Source organism: Nematolebias whitei, chromosome 3 (genome assembly GCF_014905685.2).
Source record: "Nematolebias whitei isolate Nwh7 chromosome 3, NemWhi1, whole genome shotgun sequence".
Classification (NCBI taxonomy): Eukaryota; Metazoa; Chordata; class Actinopteri; order Cyprinodontiformes; family Rivulidae; genus Nematolebias; species Nematolebias whitei.
Genome location: NC_056500.1, coordinates 38298810 through 38323196, shown reverse-complemented (window position 1 = coordinate 38323196; position 24387 = coordinate 38298810). Strand labels below are relative to the sequence as shown.

Genomic DNA, 24387 nt, shown 5'->3' with positions numbered 1-24387 from the left:
AATTGCTTTTTCCCTGTTCTTTTAACAGATTTTGGCATCGTCTATCTAAAAATACGCCTTATTTTCTAAGCTCACCACATCTGACTAAACTAGCTTCTCTTCAAGGGACTGAAGTGACTTTTGTCTGTCAGTAAATGAGGCCCCGTCTTTGATCCGTCCTTCGTTTTTGGTGAGCCAGCCACCAGCACTCATCCTCCTCTACCTGCAAACACTAAAAACCCTGCATGCTATTGGCCCACCTGTCGACTCGCTGCTTCCCGTCTCTATTGTTTCCACTCAGTCTGCGTATTAGCAGCACATCTGCATCTTTCCTCACCCATACATTCATCAATCAGCTCGCTGTAATAACATCTAGAGCTCCTCCTGCGCTCTGCTGTAACAGGAAGGGGACAGAGGTAACAAAAGGCAGACAATAACAGACCAGAATACTTTATGTACACACTTTTCTCTGCCTATAAACCACATGGCAAATACACACTAACCGTTTGTTGCTCTTATACACACACACACACACACACACACACACACACACACACACACACACACACACACACACACACACACACACACACACACACACACACACACAAGCTCAAACATACCTTGGTTCTCCCTGGCTTCTCAGAAGCAGTATCATCCCTTTAGATAAAGTCTGAACCATACATCCTGTATCAGCAACATAATGTCCCCAAGTCACGATAAAGCTTAGTGTGACAGTTTCAAACATCAGTCTGTTCTGACCCGAGGCAAACATCCTTCAATCCAGCCTCCGGGCTTTGTCTTTAAAATAAAAAAAGAAGCATTTCAATCCATGAAACTGGTGTCGGTCCAAATTGCACGCTGTGTTCTTATTTGTCCAGGGGAGCAGTGAATGAGTCTCGTATCCGCGCCACCTCAGCGGCGCACGAGTGTCCGTACAGTTTGTTGTACCACTCCGGGAATCGACCCCTAGAAGAGCAGACACAGATGTAGAGTTAGCTCACTGGTGCCATATTGTGTTGTGAAACATTCACACTATGATCCATTTTTCTTCTGTACGTTTTTCAGCATCTCGTTCCACAATTTTTGGTCCGTTTCAACAAATCATAAATCAAAACGTTCAGCTCATTCAGGACAATCCTGCTATGACTTCTGGTTTTGGTGCAACTTTAGTTTTTGAATATTTATCATTTTCTGCCATTTCCCCCCTCATAGAAAATTAATTGAGCTCATTTTACATCCTTCAGATCTGTTTACAACCGTTTACTCCTTTCACATTTTGTTCTGCTTCCGCTTATTTCAGCTTCCTTCTGCAAACTTAAAACTTTTTTCCAGCTACATTCAGCTGAGATTTTTCCAGCTGTGTTGAGTTCCTTTCAGATTATTTCTGCCAACTACATTTTTGTGCTTCTTCTAACTTCTTTCTGCTAATTTCAGCTTTCAGCTCCTTTCAGTTTATTTTGGAAAGTTTCAGCTTTTTCTGCTATTTCAGCTAGTATTTAGCAGTTTTAATGCTTTTTTTTAAGCATTTTCAGCAAATTACACATTATTTGCAACAATTTCACATTTTTTAAACCGAATTCAGCAAAAATGTGCTCTCTCCACTTCCTTCTGGTAACTTAAGCATCTTTCTGCCTATTCAGCTACTTTTTTGCTGTTTTTTGTTGTTGTTGTTGCAAATTTCTGCTTTTTTCAGAAAATTTCCAATTGTGCTCATTTCTACATCTTTCAGCATAATTGGGCAAACGTGTTGTTTCTGCTCCTGCTAATTAAAGCTTGTTTTATCTTTTAAACATTATTTAAGCTAATTTCAGCTGTTTTAAGATAAATAAATAAAAAATTGGGGGGGGGGGGGGGGAATTTTTTCTACTTTCAGCCAAATTAAATTATTTCTAATAATTTCAGCTTATTATGCTTCTTTTAGCTCTTTTCACCTAGTTTGTTATTTCAGCTACTATTTAGCTGTTTTACGCAAATTTTAGCTTTTCAGCTAATTCAACTTTTTTGCACTCATTTAAACTTTTTTCAGCTTAATTCAGCAAAAACGTGCTCTTTGCACTTCCTTCTGGTAATTTCAGCTTCTTTCTACTTTGTTTTAGCTACTTTTCAGCAGTTTTTTTGTGTGTGCATATTTCTGCATTTTTTTTTCAGATAAATTCCACTTTTTTGTGCAAATTTCGGCTTCTTTCAGCCTAATTGGGCAAAATTGTGCTCTCTCCACTTCCTTCTGCAGATTTTAAGTTTGTTCTACCTTTTCAGCTAACTTTTTAGACTAACTAATTTCAGCTGTTTTCAGATAAATTAAAGTTTTTTTGTGATAATTTCTGCTACTTTCAGCCTAATTAACTTATTTCTGCTAATTTCAGCTTGTTATGCTCATTTCAGATTATTTATGCTAGTTTCAGGTTTTTCTACTATTTCAGCTACCATTTAGCATTTTTTTCTTGTCGCTCAATTTAGCATTTTCAGCTAATTCCACATTTTTTTCTAGCTCATTTCAGCTCCACCCAATTCCTTCTGGTTGTTTTAAGCTTTTTTCAGCATTTTCAGTTACTTTTCAGCCTTTTTTTAATTTCAGCCTTTTTTAAGGTAATTTCATATTTTTTGTGCTAATTTCTGCTAATTTAAAGCTAATTCAGCAAATATGTGTTCTTTCAGCTTTCTTCTGCTGACTTAGGCTTGTTCTTCCATTTCAGCCACAATTCAGCTACATTTCAGCATGTTTTTAGCTAATTTCAGCTGTTTTTTTTAGCATGTTCTTCAGCAATAAGCATTCACACATTCAAATGCAATTTGTCTAGTTGAGCTTTGCTCTGTTAGTGATTTGTTGTTGATCTTGTGTCATCCACTCACCTGAGGTCGATCCTGGAAATGTGTGTGAGTCTGGATTTGCCAGTTCCGCACGGTTCAATGAAGTAGCGCGAGGTGAGGACGTTGACGCGGACGCCCACTACCGATACCCCTTCGTGCTCCACAGACGTACTCACGAGCGCGCACGCACCCTTCGGCAGGTCTGTTATCCACGTTCTGGTGGAAATGATTGAGATGGTTTGGGTCATGGTGAAGCAGTGGATAAGGTGGAGATAAGGAGGATAAAATCAGCCTACCTGAGCAACAGGTGGTCTCTGGTGGGATGTGGAGCCATGGTGTTCCGGACGTACTGGTAGATCTCTGTCCGCTCATCAAGGGTCTCTACTACCCGGCTTTCCAGCAGGTCCTCGTCCCACTGCCCCTGCTCTCGCAGAACTCGGGTCAGAACCTCCTCGGGACTCGCAGGAACTTCGACGGTCACTTTCCAGAGCCGCAGTGGAAATCCATCGTGCACCTGGAGGAACAGATGTAAAGTCGTTGTTATGTCTCACACCGATCCTTATGCTTTATTTTATGTAATCAGGCCAAAACAACTTATTTAATGTGAACATGAAGCATTCTGCCATTTTGTCTGGAACATCTAATCATCACTTTGAAAATGAACAATCCAGATCTACAAACAGTCCTTCCATCTGCCCTTTAGCCAAGTCAGCTGCTTCATTCTGCCCTCACACTCAGCCTTGTGACTTTCTAACAGGAGAAAAGAGAACTCTGTCCAGCCTCTTGTGCACATTTCACACAGGAAATGTAGGCCTGGGATAGTGGTGAGGTCCAGTTTGTTTGTGTATGTCGCAACATGGAGCTGATGTCATCCTGGGACAGAGTCCAGAGAGGGGCTGGGAGAAAGGAGCAAGAGCCTGGACATTTTCACACGGACCAGTTTCTGTACAGGAAGCCCTAACTGCTGCTTTTCCACTCACTGCTCAGAGACGCAGGGCGGACATCAAGACGACAGGAAGCAAAGTGATGGCCTGTTTCTGCGCTGAACACAGAAGAAGGAATGTGCTTTCGCTCTCTCTTTCCTGAAACCCATCACGTCCAAGTGTCCAAACCTGATTCCTCACCTTCCTGTAGGCCAGCTCGGCGTGCTCAGGCGTGGAGCAGCTGTCGTAACCTTTGAACTTGTCTTTGGCCTCTTTGAGGAGAGTGTCCAAGCTGTTCTGCAGGTAGACCCTGTAGCTCCCCCGGCCGGCCTCGTCACCTGCAAGCTCCTCCAAGCGCTGCGGTAGCAGAGCCTGCTCCACGTACGAGTTCCTGCAGCGATTCATCTCTTCAGGAATCTGTGAGGAAAGGAGGAGACAAAGAACACACAAAACTATTAGCTGAAAAAGAAAGTCCACTTTCCTTCAGTTCTAGAGTTTTACGTATCAGATGATACAAAAAAACTAATCTAAACGTATTCAAATCTGACCTCTAGTGTACAAACACACACAACAGATCCCACCATGTTTCTGTGTGTTACACAAAAAGCTACACTAAGCCTGCCACATGGCTGAGTAGCCTGTAGAATCACTTTTAGGATGGTTTGATTTTGGCCCACTCTTCTTTACAACGTTGCTTCAGTTCAATGAGGTTTGCAGTTTCTTCTCAGCTCTCTGCAGGTCCTTCAGTCAGGTTCTGGTCTGACTGGACCGTTGCAACACCTCGATTCTTTTCTTTTTCAGCCGTTCTCGTAGATTTGCTGCTGTGGGTTTGATACGTTTCATTTATTGTATGTAACTATGTTGGCCAAGATTCAGCTGCCGAACAGATGGCGTCACTTTCACTCTAAATACTTGATTCTACAGAGGAGGAGCACATCAAAATCCTGACTTCATCTCCAGCTTCTCCTAGTTTATTTGTCATCTTCAAATCAAACCCAAACACGATGATCTAAGACTCATCCGATACAAAAAGACGGACACAAATCAAGTTAAATACATCCAGTTAGTTCAGAGGACGCTTCCCTTTCACAGGGCCCCACGAGCCAAATGTAATCCAATCAAAAACAGTAATTTTGGAGGTGATTGAATTTGTTTACGTGATAACGATGATGATGATGACAGGAAACCAAGAAGCTCTTCCACAATCTAATCAGTGTGAATGGTCATGTGGGAGGCCCTGCATGATTCATGGATATGTAATGCTGCAGGATCATTAATTATGGTATTCTTCAGTTTTTAAATGTGAACTAACAAAGGGGCAGCCTAGTCCGATTACAATATTTAAACACTACAGTTGAGTTAGGCTTGAACAAACATCAGCATGAACTGGCTCTGTGAGTTGTGTGTTTACACGACAAACATGGAGACACGAGGTGTGTGACTGCAGCATGGCGGAGAGAGCCGGAGGAGACATTTGCTTTTGTCTTATCAAACTCGTGTTCCATGAAGAGGGTCAGCAGATACGTCCCGTGTGCTGCCTCCTGACATGAACTGGCTTCCAGAGCTTCTGAACACTGACCCTGAAGAGTTTCCTGCACTCCTGGATCATGTGCGTCAGCCCGTGAGTGGCAGCCAGGTTTTCGTTCAGGTCCCTCTGGTCAGGCTTTCCCAGCATCTGCTTCCTGTTCATCACCCTGTTGCAACGGAAGAGAGAATAAAACAGAAACAAAAGTGATATTAATATGATCTCTCATGTTGACAGTGTGCAAAAAGGAGGGCATGTAAGCAAAGATGGACCTCCTTATAGAGCAGCAATTTATGGATCATCTGCATCTTTAAGTGAACATGTTATGTAACTTATCCCGTTTCCTCTCCCTTTCTCATCTCTGCTCTCCATCTTTAGCATCCCGCTCTTTTGTTAAGTTGGGCGGGAGCCCTTCCTGTTCTCCAAACGTGCAGCCCCTGCGTGTTATGCAATCCGAACCAAGCTGTTTGTTAAAAGCATCGACACGCGCCGGGCAGAGGACACACCTTTGCGAGGAGCTCTCCTTGCGGCGCAGGGTGTTGAGGTGGAACAGTGACGGGGCCAGGCACACGGCCAGGTTGGTGGGAGTCATCTGGTTCTCGGCCACGCTCGCCGTCACGTCGCTGAGCAGGCACAGCAGCGTGCGCAGCGCCTCTCGGTTCTCGTCTGGCAACAGCAGCACGGCGGCACGGGTCGCCTGGAGACGCAGCTCTTTGGGCATGTCTGCAGGAGAAGACGGCTCCACGTTAATGAAGTTAGCGCCTGTCACGCCCAATCATGTCAAACTTTTTATGCACCAGCAGGTTAATTCAATCAGGAAGTTGTGTAAGGCTGCACTTAGCCTGTCAGGGCTGAGCTATGATGGCATCTGTGCTGAACTTAAGTGTGTTACATAAGGGTTCTGGCTTGGCGGGACATTAAACAGAATTCTTACATCTCTTTGACATTCTTACACTGATAGATCTGCAGGAAGGTCTCAGACAGTTTGCTTGTGAGCAGAGGTTCTGGTAAGTCTCTGAAATACTGCTTCAGCATGTCGGCGACGTCATAAGCCGACTGGCCCTCGTAGTTGACTCCTCCCCCGTCCGCGCCGCTCGCCTCGTTCATCTGCCGCAGGGCTTGGATGCGAGACTTAACTCCGGACTTCCTGAAGAGACCCACCTGGCAGGAGGAGAAGCAAGGAAATACCTCAATAAACTCGTTACTCATTAGTGTCAGTATTAGCATGAAGTAGGTGTTGGATCTTATTAATAAACTGTGTCTAAAAGGGTTCGTGCGTCCAAATCACACAGTCGGACACATTTTACAGCAACAGGCTCTCAAGTTTAGAAAGTAACATCCATAAACTGAGGGATTACAGTTAATATGGAAGTATTTCACATAAATACAAGAAGCTCTAGAAGCCCAGAGTCCATTCTGGTACAAATCCCTTCAAGAACGTATCAGTGGTCTTTTAGGGCCGTCTAAAATGGCAAATGCTTGAAGAAAAAAAACAAAAACACTAAATGTCCAGTTGGAATATTTTCCACGAGCTTTAACCACCTCAGAACAGAGGCGTCTTGTCCCGCTCAAAGAAGAAAGCCATCATTCTCTTTTCAATTCTGCATTCCTCCAACAGCTATTTTCTACTTTTTCAGTTGTGCCCTTTATGGGAGCGGGCACGCTCTGCAGAGCTGTCGCTAAAATAAAGAGATGCGACAACAGCTGAACGGTTTGATTCTTCGCGAGCACTCGTCCTGCGGTTTACAGAAAGTATGACAAAAAAAGAGAAAGGAGAGAAGAGGAAAAGTATACATACACTGAGCATGTGTGATTTTGTTAAATAAACCATCTTATGCAACACTGAAGGATTTGACTATTGGATGTTTGTAGATTTAAAGATGAGTGTTTTTCAGAACTGGGACTGAACTGGGACTGTAAATAAACCTTAATGTTTTTGGTGGGAGATATTCAAGTGGGTAAAAGTTTCACTGTGGAGAAGAGAAGTACCCGTAACTTGTCCAAGGCAGTGCACAGTGATGAGCATATGCGGAGCCACAGGGTGGCCAATGGTGGCCTAGGCCACCATTGATTAATCTTTGGCCACCCCAGCCATTTGAAGAAACAATAGTTTTAAGCATTATAAAAACTAGAAAGCAATGTTTCCTTAAATGATTGTGGTTGTTGGTTTACATATATTTATACATATATATGGTGGTGGCCATCTTGAATTTTGACACGGCAACCCAAATTTCGAAAATAACTTTTCTTACGCCTAGACATAACCACCAACCACACACCAAAATGGAAGTCAGTACCCCACGGATGGATGATATTTCTAATACCTCCTCTTTGATTCGTGACGGGGGACAACAAAAGAACATTGCTGAAAGTTCAACTGAGCAAACATCCTAAAGTTTTAATGTGGTTTAAAATCTAAACTAACTCAAAACAGAATTTGCTACATTCTATCTTAAATAGGGAGAGGACCAGAGCGTCTGATTAATCACATCCAACATCTCCAATGACACAAAATGCTCTGATTTTTATTTATTTATTTAAGATGAAAAATAATCAGTGCTCATAATAAACACCTTTAGGTCCCTTGGTGTAATAATTTCTGCCCACCACCATGACAGGTGTGTGTGTGTGTTTAATTGTGTCTGTCAGCAAAATATCGCATGAACCAAACAACATTCACAAAGTAATCAATTTTGAACAATAAATTGTGCAAGATCTTTAAAACTTTGACGAGAGAGGCACCAGGTGATCCACCTGTGTGAGGAAAAGTGCAAAACGTACCTGGTCCAGACAGTGATTCCGTAAATAGCGCATGGCTTGCTGAATTCCCTGAGGAAGGGGCTGGCCCGTCCGCTGGACGATGACCTGCAGCGGCACACCGAACACGTTCCTGTCTTTGTAGTCGCGCACTTTGATCCGCTTCATGAACTTCGGCACCGCCCTGCAACATGCACACAGAGAAGGAACATCTACTTGATTTTGCACAAGTCAGTCTTTGCATTTTAACTAAAGACATATTTTATAACCACAAATAATGAGATGTGTTGAAGATCAGCTGTGTGGATAAAAAGGATTAATCACAGTTTTAAATGTAAATAAGTTTAAACAAGATTTCTCTAAACAGTGTGTTTTATGTGATGTGTCTGCAAGTTTTATGGGAGGGGAGGTTGGACAAGGTGAGAGGAAACTGGGGGGATGGGGGGTGGGGGGGGGGGGGCGAGAAATGTAAGCCACTGTAATAAAACCCACTACTTTACCCTCCTGTGGCTGTTTTTACAGATTGTTTCTCTCTGAGGGTGTTCATGCACATCAGAGCTGGTGTTCAGTGACTCTACAACCAAAAATAAAAAAAATAAACGCACAACAACACGGCTGGTCTCACAAGAAGGAGCCCACAGATTTATGGATGCGTTGCACCCTGCAGGGGTGCGAGCGTGTTTAGTGAAGGCCTCTGTGTGGGACTCGGGACAAGCGTGTCTTTGTGAGAGCTGATGCTCACAAGACTTGGACTCCTTCTCGGAACCACGGTTTGAAAAAATTAGGGAAAAAATGAACTTTTTTATGATCGCGGACGGAATTCGGAATATGTACAAGCAACAATCGGACTCTGTCTCTCAGTGAGCCTGTCATAAGACCCTCATGATGCTTTAGTGCAAACGAGGGATCCTGTAGAAGAAGGAGAAAACGCAAGAAAATGAACCAATGTTTCCATCTTCAGTTTCTCACATATAAAAGCATTAAACCTTCAAATTGACCATACATTTTGTTGTCAGATAAGGACCGCTCTGTCAACAGATCTGTCCTTGCTGTATATGTTTTAAGAGACACAAAACATGGCTACTGTTGATGCAGGCCGGGGGTTAAGGTGGAGCAGGCACAAAGCAGTGTAAATAAAGTTGCTCCGACCTAATACGACACTTTGTAAAGGTAGTTTGAGCCAAGGGCAACTCTTTCCAGCCTGCAGCGCAGCACCTTGCGTGTGAACTGCCATAATTGCATCGCTCAGAAGACAATGTGCGCCCCTTCCCAGCAATTATAGGCCTGGGAAAAGAATGTGAAACCCAACCTCCGTGGACAGCCGTCACAGCTTGCAGATGGAGCGGATTGAGCGGCAGCGGCTGGCTGAATGGATATTTGAGGGGCATAACTTAAGATGCAGGCTGTTTTATAAACATTTCTGGATGTTCGTCAGAACAAGGACGTTCCCTTTAGTGAAATATACCGTTTCCCTGTAAGATAGTCCATTTTCCTCCAATCCACTCACCAGCTGAAGCCATGTTTGTTTGTCGGAGTGTGTTTTTCCAGCAGAGCAGTGAGTTGCAGAAGCGAGAGTTTCTGGAGCAGATTCATCTGCAGCACAGACTGGCAACTGATCTGGAGCTGAGCGGAGGCCAAGCTGGGCCGATGGGAGTTCTGGAAGCTCGGCCAGCGGAGTTTCTGCGGTCTGAAGCACATTGGAGAAGAAGAAAGCCCATATTGAGACATCAGAAACTCTTAAAATCTGCTTTTGTGTACACATAAACAATGAAAACGGCACACAGTGAGAACAAATGCTGTGTGTGGCCAAGGGATTACAAGGACGTATGCATACATCAATCAAGAGATTATCTTTGAAGAATCCAAAGGTAATTCTGCCGGTAAATTCCCCGGAATATATAGGAACAGTCCCCATGGAGACCAGGCAGGATTCCTGAGAACTCTACCCCGTTATGTAAGAAGAGAAGCCTCAGCTTGTCCCTCTTGGTTTATCTTTCATTGTCACCTTTTTGTTAAGTTCTCATTTAGCTGAAGACTTATTTGCCTGTTTGTTGGATTTATGTGCACTCTTGTGTCTTAATAAGTTTATCTAAGCAAAGAAACAGCTAAATTATAAACAAGTAGTTTTGTTTGGTATTACGGTTTATAGAATAGCTAACAATAGATTGTGGAGCAATTTAAGCAAATGCTGCTGGAGGAATGATTGGTGGAAACAGTAAAAGTATTCAGTCAAAGAGTACGTTTTAGATTTATTTGTTTCTACTGACCTACTGGTCCGAGTTAGTGACGCCCCCACGCCTGAATCACTCCTCTCCCTCATGCTGTCCTCTGCTTCGCCCAGCGGGTTTCCTGTGCTGTCCTGGTCACTTCCATTCTCCGTCTCCTCCAGACGGTTTTGCAAAGGAGAGGACGGACAGGGGGATGCCGAGTCCAAAGCTGAGTCTGAGTCCCCGTCTTCCTCCTCATTCTCCTCTTCCTCCTCCTCCTCCTCCTCCTCACCGGCCACAGCCTCTGACCAGGCGTTAACAAAGCCATTGACGTGCTGCAGAACTTCCTCCAGTTTGTGCTCGTCCCCATCTTCCTCCACTGCCTCCTCGCTCGCAGTGAAGGGGACGTTGTCATAAAAGCTGAGTCGGCTGTCCACGGAGCCCGAAGAGGTCCAGCGCTGGCGTCTGCTCTGCCGTCCCCTGAGGATCACAGAGTTTCCGTTCTCATTCCCGTTGTGGTGACGTGAACTCCCATCCTGCAAGGCTTTGGGGAACGTTCCAGGCTTGTGGCCTTCGGGTAAGTAGAAGAAGATCATGCCCCCCTCCTCATCCTCCTCCTCTTCATGTCTACCTTTACCTTGAATGCTACAGTTGTTCTTGTGGTTCTGCTCATCAATAGACATGCCCTTTCTGTCCTGGCAAGGGATGGGCAGGGCAGATTTGGGTGGGGGAGGCTGTTGATCCGAAGCCTGTTGGAGAATGCTAAAAGGGTCAAACCCCTCCAAATACATTCCTCCTCTCTTACTGGAACCTGCTGCTGTGCTGTGGCTGCGAGCCCGGGTCACTGGACTGGGCGTGCTCACCGCACTTCCGCTGCTGGCTTCAGACTGGCTGCTGCCGGTGCTCCCAGTGCTCCCGTTGCTGGTCTGGGTGGAGTAGGACACCGAGCGGTTCCGGTTCAGGGTCATGGTCTGAGTGGGATTGCAATGGTGGTTTAAGTTGATGCTTGAGATGTCCACACAATTAAACCTTCTCAGTTTGTCTTCATCCAGACCCTGTTTGGCAACGGGTCCACTGATTTCTAGTCTCCCTCCAACGGCGCTCCCCTTCTTCTTCCTCTTGGACGAGGTGCTGCTGCGAAGTCGGAGACTCTCCATCCTCTTCAGGAAGCTTTTTGCTCTTGAGCGTGTATTTTTTCCACTGCCTCCCTCTCGATCCAGGCTTCCTCCTATCATCCCTGTTTTGACATCGAAGGTGAAGTGTCTGAGCGTCTCCAAGGGAGACGGAGGCAACCCGTCAGAGAGCGAGTCCTCATTTTGGCCTCCAGACCCTCCTGTGCCTGACGATGAGCACATGCTGGCTACTGAGCTGGCTCGTGTGGCTCCAACAGGTAGAGCTTCATTCACTGAAGCAGCACCATGGCTCTTCTCTCCTATTCCTCCACTCCCACTGCTATGGATAGATCCCACCTCTGGCTGCTCGCTGAGGTCAGTCAGTACGCTCTCTGAGCTGTTGCCTTCACGCAGGGTGGGCTTGCCTTTCTGGGATACCTGGTCCTTGGCAGGTTGAGAGACATCTGTAGGGAACGAGGAGAAAACCTCCAGCTCCTCCATGCGGGACCAGCGCTTGCTGTCTCTCTGGAAGGTCCAGCGACCACTGATGGCACAAGGTTCATCCTCATCCGAGTCCTCGCTCTAAATGGGGGGGGGGAGACAAAGAAGGAAGGAAGTGTGGGGGAAAGAGCAGGAGGGAGTGAAACAGTTAGTGGACATTATGCATGGCTAGTTTTCCACTTCTTGTACAGCATTCCTCACTATGAACCAGGAAGCTCTCTGGAGTTATGATTTTTTCCCCCAGACTTGTTCTATTTTAAACTACATAAAACATAATTATATACAATAACTGTCAAATTCTTTCTAAAACACAAGATCACTCAGAAAAGGTCAGAAGAACCACCAAGAGAAGATAGATCATGTTCCAGTGACACAACTTTGGATAAGATTAGCTTAATCTGAGGTCGCAACATGAAGACCTGAAGAAATGTTCGATTTATCACTCAACATGTCACTCTCACCTCCAGACTCCTCGACAAACACATACCTAAACAATCGGTGCGGAGTGCGAAACTGAGCTGCAATTAATAGACGGACGTTTGAACAAAACGTCTGCCTCCCCCAGTTTGGTTAATCTATCGCAGACCCTGAAGGGAGTTCAGGAAATTCCAAAATGACCCCCATAGCTCACAATGTAGCCAGCCAGACTGGGGTCACCACCCCCACCCAGCAGTTTTCAAACAGAAGACCCATGCACTGCTACTGTCATGGGTTTTATCTTTTGTAATAGATGCCCACTCGTCTCTAATCACGTTAAAGAAGCAAAGTTGCATTTTCACTCACCTTTTAGAGCTTTTAAATGATCCCAAGTTAACAAAACATAAAAACTAAAATTGTTTGTATAGTACTGTTGCTTGCTTCTTTAGTTATGTTCACTGGAAAAAATAAAGGGGTGGCTGTGGCTGAGTGTTTAGAGCAGTCGTCCTCGATTGCAAGAGTTGGGGGTTCAATTCCACCAGCAGTCACATGCCAAAGTGTCCCTGAGCAAGACACTGAAGCCCTCATTGCCTCCGATGTGTGTCACATTGGTGTATGAATGTGATACAAAGCACTGATTACTCTTTGTAAAGATATAGAGTGCTGTATGAATGGGTAAACGAGGACACAGATTGTGTTGTAAAGAGCTTTGAGTGACTTGACAAGATAGAAAGGAGCTACTGTAGACAAGTACAGTCCATTTACCATTTGAGCTGGCAGCAGTGATTTAATTTGTTGTGCACAAAGAGCAGCAACTGGCCAGTAGAGTTTAAACCAATGGTTCTCAAACTGGGGTCCCCAGACCCCAGGGGTCTGTGTGCCAGTGCTTGGGGGTCTGCAAATCTTTTATTTATTTTACTTTTTACAAGCATGCACATGTAGATGTTTAACAACCCATTAAAATACACGAAAATGCAGAAAATCACATCTACATTATTCAAAATTTTCTGGGGGAGGGCCCCCCAGCCCCCGCTATTTGCGTTCCAGCATCAATCAGTTTACAAATGAAGTCCTGTTTCTTGGTCTGACTCCTGCTGTTATGATTCTGTTCAGTTTTTGTGAATAGTTTTATGTAATAATTTGAAGAAGTGTCAATACATTTATTATGTTCATTGTTTTAATAGGTGAAGTTTTAATGTGGTTTTTGATGCTGTTCATTTTCTCAAAACTGTAATTTTTGGAAGTTGAAAGTAAAAATTGTGTTAATTAAGTGTGTCTTGAATGAAAAATACCTCATGTTTAAAAGTATAAAAATTGTATTAACACTATTAAAAAACTGGTCTTAAGTATTTATGTTGCACAAATATTTCCATTGTATTAAAGAGACTGAAGAAATGTATTTAATAAACATGAGGGGGTTCCTGAAACTTTTTCTCCCCTGTAAGGGTTCCCTGAACCCAAAAAACCTTGTGTTGACATTCTGCACACATCGTATCCTCAAACTGACTGAAGCGTCCACTGAAAAACAGCAGCTACTCAGAAGGTCACGTAAAGGAGAGTGCAGAATGAAAATTATTTATTTTTACAATAAATCAGACGGAGAGAACGGAGCACAAAGACCAGGAGACAGGGGCGTGATTTAAAAGGAAAGGGAATGTGAAGACGTGACGAGATCAATGCATTCCTAAGTTGTCTGGGTGGGGGGTGCGACGTGCTTGTCTCATAAGAGCCGAGGAGTCAGGAGGCAAATAACAACGTCTTTGACTTGTCTACCTCCGTCTGCTGACTCCTGATTTGAAAGGTGACACAGAGGGTCATCCTCATGAAGACCACCACCCATGGAACAAGGATGTTACTATGCTCTGAAGGCTGCTGGGAACTAATGGGTGATTTGGATAAAACCAAGTCATTATTTCTACAGAGCAACAGCGCCTCAGTCAGCACCTTTTAGTTTACTTGAACCACGATCATATAGGAACTCTCCTTTTCTTAGAAGCCGGCTTCATTATGGGGAACCAGTTAAGGTTTGGCAAAGGTAAAAAGCAACCATTATCACATCAAACCACATCCAAGAGATCAGTGATAGCATTACTTTGTGTGCAAGTCTGAAGAACAATGAAATATCTGAAAAAGGGGGCCGTCCAAGTGAATGCGACCCATTGAAGTTGCCCTCCCTTCCCCTAGGGTCCTCGGAGTCTGCTTGATCTCGGAGTAAGCTCGACAGGTGCCTCCTCATTAAAGAGGAGAGAAAAAAGTAGCCGCTGGGCAAACTGATGACGCTCATTTTGTTTTTGTGTGAAGAGCCTAACAGTCTTTTTATTTCCCTGAAAGGAGGAGAGTGCAAGTGTTTGCACTTACTCTTTTTCTTTGTGGCGATATCTCCAGCCTCATTAGAGCACACTTGTTGAGAGTGTTCAGCCTCCTGCAAAAACACAAAATGAGTTAGACTAACACAAAGGATCACATTTTAGCTCATCGACCTTCTCGAACTATCCCACTAGGAGGATGCTCACGGGGAGAAACAAGATTATTAAAAGAAACACAGAGCTGAGGTAGAGAAAGACCAAGAGGAAGCTGGTTAATGAGCTGCTGAAGGATAATCCCCTACATGAACGGGAAGAGCGCGAGGGAGATGAAATCTGCTGGGGAGGGGACGGAAAGCTTATCCCTGCTGCCACCTGGAGAAAGGAGCTGAGGGTGGTGGGGGGTCACCCCTCTTGCGAGGTCTTAGAGCATATCGTGTAACAATGGAGAGATGAAGCGATGGGATGGCTGGGGTTGTGAGGAAAGGGTGAAAGCCTGAGATGAGGCACTGAGACGATGGCTTCCAGATGCTGCCAGACACCTGCTGACTTTCATTACCAGGACGTGGAAATGGATTAGAGGTTGACTCTATTAGAGAACCATAAGACCTCCTTCCTCATAAGCTAATTAATGTGACAAGAGACAAACCTGAGTCTCTTACTGCTTTGCAAAGCTCTCCCTACACACAAACCCCTATAGAAGATGTATAAGATGCGTTGAAATGACTGTTTATGCTTTCCAGGTGCTTATCGCATAAATCTTTAATCTAACGTGAGCCTCCTTTTGAAGTTATGGTTTTGTGATTTCACGTGTAGGCTGACAGGTAATCACACACGCCTTCAAAGGAAAAGTTTGGCATGATTTGTTATCTCACCTGCAGAGAGCCTCAATAGCATCTCGATCCAGGAAGTCATGGTCCTTGGTGACTGAAGAAATGTCGATGGGAAACTGGGAGTCTGCAAACACGGAGGGAGAGTAGAGTTAGTGTTGTGGCGTTTCTCCGATTAGATCTGCGTGTTGAGATAAGACGAGAGTTACCGCCCCTAGCCCCCGAACACACCCACCTGCTCAAACACCTAGCTTCTCCCTCACTGCTGCAACCTTGATGAAAAGCTTAAAAAGAGGAAGCGGCGTCTTAGCCGACCAAACAAACACAGCTGCAGCTTTCAAACCATGCAGGCAGGGGGGATCTGAAGCACAGGGGGACCGAAAGGATGACAATAGGTCCTCCACTGCTACTCAGAGGTCCCACTTCCTTCTCTGCCTCTTGCTCTTTCTCTAGTCAACACAAGGGCCACTGCTTCAGCCAGACACTGCACTGAGAAACGTGCCTTAAAGCCAAACATATTTTAGATGCTCTTCTGTGGCTGGAATGCTTAAGACAGATGGATGGACACTGAAGATGCTGAGGCTGGAATGTGCTGACCCTATTCCAAAGAGGAATCTTGCATCTAAAGCCTCAGGGGTGATGCTGATAAGAACATGCAACTCGTAGACGGCTAGCATCTTTCACCTTCTGGTCCTGGTTAAAACCAGCCTATCAGTCTGCTTATCATTAGGGGCTCAATAAACATTCTTCCATGGATGGACCGAGGGACAATGCGCCTTGCCTAATGATCCCCTCTTGGGTGCAAATGACATCAAGATAAAGTGGCTCTTCTATCTGTAAAAGTGCTTGGCTGTGTTTGAAACGGTGTTGTTTTCGTTCTCTTACATATGCAACACCTGCGCAGAAACACAATGGGAAGCCTCTTCAGGGTGAGGTGGAAACAAACAAATGACCTGCTGACAGCGATAGCTCGGTCCTTGTCAGCATCTTGTAATTACAGAAAGGCAAATGGTATGCTAATGGCATTCAGATCAGATACTTGGACTGTTAAAACTGTCAGTTTGACAGATATATGTATTTAAAGCATTTAAAGCAAAGGTCAAGCTGATTATCTATTATCAACCATGTGCAATTGTTTGACTAACAGTGGTTTTATTCAACACCAAGCTTTAGTTCTTATGAGTACTACTTATCATAATACTAAGTAATACTTATTATGGCCAAACCTCAGTTAATGTTTGAACTATAGTACAGGCTGTGCTGACTCATGAATGACATTCTTTTCATTTGAACATTAGAATGAAGTGCCAAAGGTAAAAGGCCTCATCGTCACACACAAGGAGTGTTAAACTGTACAAAGTGTGCGATTGCACATGCACATTATGGTGCTCTTTTGTGTGTGACACTTCTTACACTTACTTCACTGTCCATTTTTCAAACTCTTTTAAAAACCTACTTTTACTCCCTGGCTTTTAACACAGACTGAATTTGCTCTGCACTGTTTTTATTGTTTTTAGTGATCGTAAGGGTTTAACAACTGTTTTATTTTTTTATGTGATTAAATTGTCTTGATTCTGTGTGTACAGCAATTTGTTGCAGCTGTGGTTGTTTTAAAGGGCTTTATAAATAAAGTATTATTATTATTATTATTGCTATTATTATTATTGCACGTATGTTGTACAGCAAAAACACATTGGTGCTGTTTTTTTTATGTGAAAAAGTGACAAAAGCTTTGAAATGATTTTGTCTCTCAGCTGTTGTAGCTTATTTAAGAAGGTCAAAAGATTATAATAACAGGTTTAAAACAGCTGATGATTAGAAACAATATTAGCAACGTAATCTTTTATCGGCCTTAAAAGTAACGTTTTCAATTGGAATTTTACAGAAAGTATGGATAAAAATATTATATTTCCTGTCCTAATCACCTCTTTGAGCGACCACAGTTTGGACAAACAGTTTATTTCATCCAGGGACAAAAACACAAGACGGTTCATGCAGAACCTCTTTTCTAAATCTCTACATTTACACAAAATTACATGCGTCTTTGCAAGAATAACTGTATAATAAACAATTTACAGAATTATAAAGATTTATTCAAAAGTTTTTGCATTAAAAGCTGAGAAAGTTTCAAGCTTGGAGTTGTTTTTAGACAGAAATAATGTGCTCTAGTCTCGGCTGTAAGTCCAGTCAGATTTTAATTTTTTTTTTTTTTTTTTTTTTTTCCGACAGGAACTTAAATAAAAATATAAATTAAATATCCATTAGGCCTATTGGTAATAACCTTCAAAAGAGCAGCATGTTGTGAATGAAAAAGCGTTCCTTACCTTCATAAAGCTGGGCGTACTGTGGGAACCCTGCAGCTCGGAGCCAGGTACAGGCCTCTTTGGCTTCAATCTCTACAAAACACCAAGACCAGAACAAGAGCACGTCAGGATGTGGAAAACTCTTAAAAATCCCCCAAAACCTCATAAACACAACCTCTTTAAAAGGGTGGGCCATGCGATTTACAAACACATTCTCAGAGGAGGCATTTTTCTGGCTGTAAAGCAGCATTTTCCTACTGTTTGTTAGCGTTTCACTACTTGAGCCTTTATTCACACTCATTTTATAACTTCATTTTGAGCCAATTTAAACCTGTTCTGCATTTTTAATTATTTTTTTTTTTACTTTTTGTGCTTCTTGCACCTTTTGAATTTCTGCTGTTGATGTATTTCAAGTAAGCTTCAGCTTTTTTTTAATTAGCATAATCAGGAATAAACATTAGCATTCCATTTTTGCAGGAAATGCACATTTACCCAGTTCAGTGTTGTTTTCATCCTTTTGAAGGCTGATTTTGTAAAATAATTTTGTTTCTGTAAAGCTGCTGACCTCTGTACAGCTGGAGCTCAAAGCATTGTTCAAAACAAATGTGTCAACACCCACACATGCCAAGTGTGAGCTACTCTTTGGCTCCTCAGCCAAGCGAGCAGCTTGTTTTCATAGTTCACACACGACTCTCCAGTGCCTGGATGCTTTAAATATGTTTGCTTTGACCACTCAACGTTGATCTATGAATGTAAGGACGCAGCGGAGAAGTTCAGGAATGTCTGAAAGTTTTATATAAAACAAATATGTTCTGTTTGATGCGTGTCACCTCTCCCCACAGCCGAGCACGTTCACAACACCCGTCAAACTAACTCTTTCATAACTCCCTTTAAACGCAGGGTGTGATATTCGAGCTTGTTATGCTAAATGCTGTGACTGAGCGTGTCGGAGGAGCCACGAAGATGTCTCCCAATTATGTGTGAAAGCCTTTTAGATGACATATGCCAAGTGGCCACAAAACACCAGCTCCCCGCAGACAGCAGTTCAAAGACGGGAACGTGTTTCAAGGGTTTCCAGTGACGACTTTACAACGTCCTCGCCGGAACGAAGGAACGGCAAGTACAAAAAGTGGCATACGCTTGAGGAAAGCATGTAAATGTCCCCGCACGTAATATGAGTGTGTTTAGTTCTATATTTCTGGAGTGCAATGAGCCCAAAAAACCTAGAAAGCAAAGTGTAATTATACCAACATCTAGGAGAGTCTTGTGGTTTACTTGTGTGTGCGCATAAACTAGTCTGTGTTTGCAAGAAACATCCTCATGTTTAAGGACAAATAACTGAAAAGACAGAAGAGGCCATTGAAATGCAAATACAGACAGACAAACATGAATGTCTTTCCGACCCCAAAAGCTCAGAACAACAACTCTCAAGGTTCAAGGAGACTTTACTGTCATTCACATCACATGTGGTGCACGAGGTGGAACGAATTGTGTACTCAAGATCCCAGTTACACCCAAATATAGCGATAATATAAAGTATAAAGAAGAAATAGTATACAAGGAAACGATCTGAGATCAAGTATAAAGAAGAAATAGTATACAAGGAAACGATCTGAGATCCAGTAAGCTCCTTCGGTGTGCAGCTACTCTAACACATGTCCTGTCAAATCTACTCCACAGACGAGAACTCAACGTGCCAAGAAACAAAGACGAGAGTTTACGACGCAGATGAATTAAAGTGAACATCATGTCAGGGGTTCTCCAGCCATTCACAGAAGTAAGTGTGATATTTACCATAGAAGCAAAAAAAAAAAAAAAAACAGCAAAAAAAAAAAAAACAGCCTACTTATCCAACCACACCCAACCGAACCATTCAAATTTCACTGTGAATTTTTGCCTTCTCTCGAACCTTCACCAGGGAACTACCTCACTTCCTCTTTCAGCTTCCCTCTCAGGAAGAGGTCCGGGAGGCGCGGCCGCAGCCACGGACCAACACTTGACTGGAAAGACCCAGCCTTCCATTTGTTCCTGGTCAGATAATGGGCAGGGAGGCAGCCAAGACTAACACAAGCTCCGGTGATTGTGTGTACCAAGCAAACGTCCTTGTACCTAAAGACAGATACTAAACCACACTGTGTTTTACTCAGAGCTTAAAATAAGATGGAACAAGTGCCAATTACTGAGCTTAACCACAAGTAGAAATAAAGAAAAGTCTCATTTATTTCAGTGTCTGCGTTAAGGGATTGGGCCATACCAACTGTTCATAGCTAAAATGATGATGCTAACAGAACCAGCTAATTACTGGGAGAAAGCAAAACACATTCCCAACGTTCCTTTTATTCCCAACAGAGTTCAGGGTTATGAACTATTGAAGTAACAAACAATTACTAGGCTCAAAAAAGAAAACCGCATGCTATAATGTTCTTCCAATTCCATTTTAGGCGGCCGATTGTTTAGCTTGTGAACATGGAGAGGAACAAGCAGAGCACCAAAGCCTCTGGTTCTGCTGGTAAAGGGGCCAAACAGGAAGCACAAAGCTTCCCCGTCAGGCGGGACAGCTGTGCAAAAATAAAATAAATACCACACATTCTGACACACGGAGCCCCGTCTTAAGATAAGTGTACAGCTCTGAATAAATCCTCTCAGTAAAGTTAGTCTGAAGTTACTTCTGGCTGATTTGAAAGAGCAAAAACAGCGCAGTGACCCACTGCCGCTCAGCGGGAAAGGAAGTGATTATCAGCACATTATATGTCCAATGACAGCCAAGCCAACGCTAATAGAGATTTCATTCCAACCACGATTGGCTTTCTTCCAAGACCTTGGTAAGAAGCCATGCGGAGAGCTGCCAGTTGGTGTAAAACATCTAAAATTATCCATTCTGCTCATTATTTGCTTTCTTTTTTAACTTCCTCTCACTCGTCTCTTGTGTTGTCTCTGCTTATTTGGACTCCACTCGCCACTTCTCTTCTCTCCCTTCCGGAGGAAGGAAATTCTCACAATTGCTGGCCACAGCTTCCCTCCATCGCGGGAGGCAGTGGGGTTTGGCTAGACTGACTCTGAATGCTCAGCTCCAGTGGGAGTTTGTCAGCGGCGAGCAAACAAAGGATGCTGCTCCCCACCTCAAAGGCTCCGCTGCAGCAAACTGGAGGTCAAGAGCCTGAATGTGGTTATCTCTGAGGCTCTTTGAAGCTGCAGATTGAGAAGTCTGTTGTGAACTGAGGTAGCTTATCTGAAATTACCCAATCATTGCTGGGGTTGGAAGGAGGGGGGGGGGGGGCACTGTAAAACCACCCAAAAGGTTCCCTATGGACTTCAGGTCATCCTGAAGAAGCTGCAATGTGGGTCTAAACGTGATCCGATAACCCAAGCAGAGACCTACACCAAATAACGATGCGTCTGTTTTACTCAGGTGTTGGAACTGGGATCCGGAAAATGCAACTGTGTTCCAGTTTCAAGTCAAATTCTGTGGGAAATTAATTAATTAATCATTCTTAGCAGAAAAACAATGTATTTCTTTGCATTTTACACATTTGAACACTGTAACCACAGGGTTACTAATGGCGGCTGTGCAGCGTGCTTCTTTTGCCGAGACATTTCGTCCTTCATCCAAAAGGACTTCTTCAGTGTTAGCGGTGTTTTGAACCATTTTGGAATAGCTGCCTTAAAGGAGTTGATGGGGAAGAGGGCGGGCCCCAGAAATCATCTTATCACCAGCAAACTGTTTTTTTCCACTATGGGAATGTGGTGCTTGGAGGATTCCAGTTTGTTTGTGGCTCCTTGGACTCAAAAAGTCCTTTGGACAAAGGACGAAACGTCTCAGAAAAAAAACAAAAAAAAAACCAGAAACTGTCCAGATAATCTGACTGAACATTGTTGGATTTGTACCTGGATTACTGAGCAAGAACCTTGGTGTTTACTTTATTTACTTTTGGGTGGGGCATGGTTCAGAGTCACTGGTTTATATTTTTTGCCATTTAGTAGCTTCTTGTTGTACCATGCACCTTTCATCTGTTTATTTCTCTATTTTAACGATTAATGACAAAACCTAAAGACTTATTTATTGGTTTTAGTGGAAATCTTCCTGTTGAGAGAGAGAGAGAGAGAGAGAGAGAGAGAGAGAGAGAGAGAACAGCAGTGCAAACACCTTTGGACTGTGATTAACAGTAAACTGAAGAAATGCCAGCAGCAATGAGTGGTTGAATTGCTGGAACTTTCTGCTTGGACGTCACCTCAGAGACTTGTTTAAGGTTGAGTCTTTAAAAACAAAAAAAAGGAACTCCATCTCGACTTATGCGAGGCCTCCATTGAGGAAAAAGTTCATTATGATCCTACTGAGACAAAAATACTCTTCCATGATGTAGAATAATCTGGTATCAGTCCTTTAGATGTCAGTGTTTCATATACGATGTTAATTTATGTTCTCCGTTTTCCTCCACCATGTAAACTTATTTGCCCACTAGAGATAATAAAGTTCCCTGGAACCTTAATGGAGATAAATACTCCAAGTTTGAGACCACGTCTGTGCTGTTGTTGACACCAATAATCCAGAGACAGATCTATTACCTTACTGATTCATTCTAGCCCTAATAACTAAACTCCACTCCTTAAATGACCTTAAAATAAACCCTTTTTCTATAGATGTGTATCCTCGGGTCATTTTTGAAATTATCTCTAATTATTTTGTTTTAATTTCCTGGATTACTCACTGGCCCTGCCTCAATTTTTAACACAACACTAACCAGAATGTATTTTTTAGTTATATCAACTGAACCCATGACAGGCTGCTTCTTTTGTACCCAAGGAAGTCTGGGTACGAAGTGACTGGAACATCAAAACTAGAAAGTGGTCAAGGATGTATATATACATTAACACCTGTGAGGAGCTTGGGACTGGTGAAAAACGTGTGACTTTCCAATTTGGAGCTCTAAAAGTCTGACTTTAAAAAGGTACAAATTGCCATAACGCTGGTAGTTTTTGTTGATAACTTGATGTTATGAGCTCTTTTCATTGATGGACATTCAAACTATTTGATGGAGGACCTCCCTCCGACTCTCGGCCTGTGAGAACAAGGTATAAAGTCTGTTTTAGTGTGAGCGGTAATGAATTGGAAGAGACCGCTGGTACCAGATTATTCTTTCCTAATGGGTATCATGTTTTGTGATTTCAGCGCTGAGACAGTTGGTGTTCACAGACAAAGTCTGGCTTTTAGCGAAGTGATACGGTGCCAGGAACATCACCATCTGGCTAGCCTCAAGCTATGCTTCATTGATACACACTCAAGGAGGAAAAAACATCTACTAACATGGTTCTTTCCAGTTTTCAACCACCAGCTGGTGTAAGCATGCAAGCACAGATCCACCAACCACACACACAGCTGGTCCAGACGGATCATCGCTTTGCTAACCCCAACAGCCCTCGTGCCCCCCTGATGACAGATTTATGCTCATGCTCCTCGGATCAGGTGACCAGGCATATTTAAAAACTCTGAGAGGCTTTCTGCAGCCAGATGACAGCCTACCTGCCAGAAACCTCCCCCATCACAACAGATTCAATGACAGCCCTGTAACCTTCAGATGAGAGGCCCAAAAAGCACCATATGGATCCACTCGCAGGACATGGATGTAAATCTCTCAGATAAGACTGCAGCTCCCTTCCTGAAGCGTGCTTCCTTCTTCTCACAGAGCTCAGACTTACACAAGTCAACCTCTGAAGGCTCGGCCAGATGTGACTCCGAGCACGTTGTCAATGGTTTTATGGTTTAACTGAAGCTCACAGCAGCTCCTATCTGCCCAAGGGCACTGATAAGGAGCTATGTGTGCTGGAAAAGGCAAAAGTGGAAAGATGGGGGGGGGGGGGGGTTACAAAAATAAAACAATCATAGCCTGCCAGAGAAATGGGAAACAGTTTACACAGCCGCAGATTTTTATATTTTATGCTCAAATAGTAGGGAAATGTAGTAAAAGTGAAAATGGTGCTGTAATCTTAGAAAAAAAGATTTGCTCCAGCTTGAATCCCCCCCCATCAAAATAAAAGCTTCATTCAGGCAAATCAGCTAGAAAGTTTCTTTGGCTGATGGGGTGTGTGCGTGTGCGTGTGTGCTGAGAAAGGTTATCTGGCAAACAAAACCCGGAGATATTCAGTGAATTGTAAACAGGAGTGGGGGACGTGGAGGTATGCGACAAACAGTGGAGGTGGTGGGGGGGGGGGGGGTTGTGTCTTATCTGCATCTGACAGCCTGCAGGCTAAAGAAGACCTAAGGTAAAGGTTTCAAATAAAACTAATTAATTCAAACAGGATGACCACAGATGTGACTGCTCGTGTTCATCCGCCTCCTAATAAACAGGAAATGACCTGAATTTAAAAAACAGCCAAACAAAGTGTTCATTTGACGGAATAAAAGTCACTTACGTGTTAATATCATGTTTCATGCGCCAGTGAGCAGCTTGAAAAGCAAACTTTAACTCCCCGGAGCCGCCAGCTCCCAGCGCATCATTAATCCAACAAGACCGAGAAATGACAAAAAAAATAATAAAAATAAAATAAAACCTTGAACCAAAAGAAAGTTGTGGAGTCAGACGTCCTGTGATGGAGGCTGGAGGTCCATGTTCGGAGCTGGGCTCAGCTGCCGCACACACACAAATCCTGCGAGTTTTGCGCGTCTTCCTGCGCGCACGGAGCTGCAGCTCCCAGCAGGAATGTGAATGGAGCTGCGTGATTCA

At 43.5% G+C, this 24387-nt stretch overlaps 1 protein-coding gene across 1 annotated transcript; it reads right to left on the bottom strand.

The window, feature by feature from the left end:
• Nucleotides 1-572: 572 nt before the first annotated feature.
• dlc1 (DLC1 Rho GTPase activating protein) lies at nucleotides 573-24171 on the bottom strand. Its single transcript, XM_037698247.1, has 14 exons — nucleotides 24077-24171; nucleotides 17690-17761; nucleotides 15411-15492; nucleotides 14591-14654; nucleotides 10263-11896; nucleotides 9503-9682; nucleotides 8020-8179; nucleotides 6192-6399; nucleotides 5745-5961; nucleotides 5293-5407; nucleotides 3915-4130; nucleotides 3087-3304; nucleotides 2833-3006; nucleotides 573-948 (listed from the first exon to the last, which is right to left on the bottom strand). The coding sequence occupies exons 1-14, from the start codon at nucleotides 24087-24089 to the stop codon at nucleotides 849-851; spliced, it is 3453 nt and encodes a 1150-aa protein (XP_037554175.1). The 5' UTR covers nucleotides 24090-24171; the 3' UTR covers nucleotides 573-848.
• Between the last annotated feature and the right edge of the window lie 216 nt (nucleotides 24172-24387).

What these genes read in the sequence shown, in the direction of transcription:
- dlc1 (XM_037698247.1), bottom strand. An exon ending in TATCGCCACAAAGAAAAAGA is followed by an intron (nt 11,897 to 14,590) that starts GTAAGTGCAAAC and finishes CCCCCCATTTAG; the next exon opens with AGCGAGGACTCGGATGAGGA. An exon ending in TCACTAACTCGGACCAGTAG is followed by an intron (nt 9,683 to 10,262) that starts GTCAGTAGAAAC and finishes AATGTGCTTCAG; the next exon opens with ACCGCAGAAACTCCGCTGGC.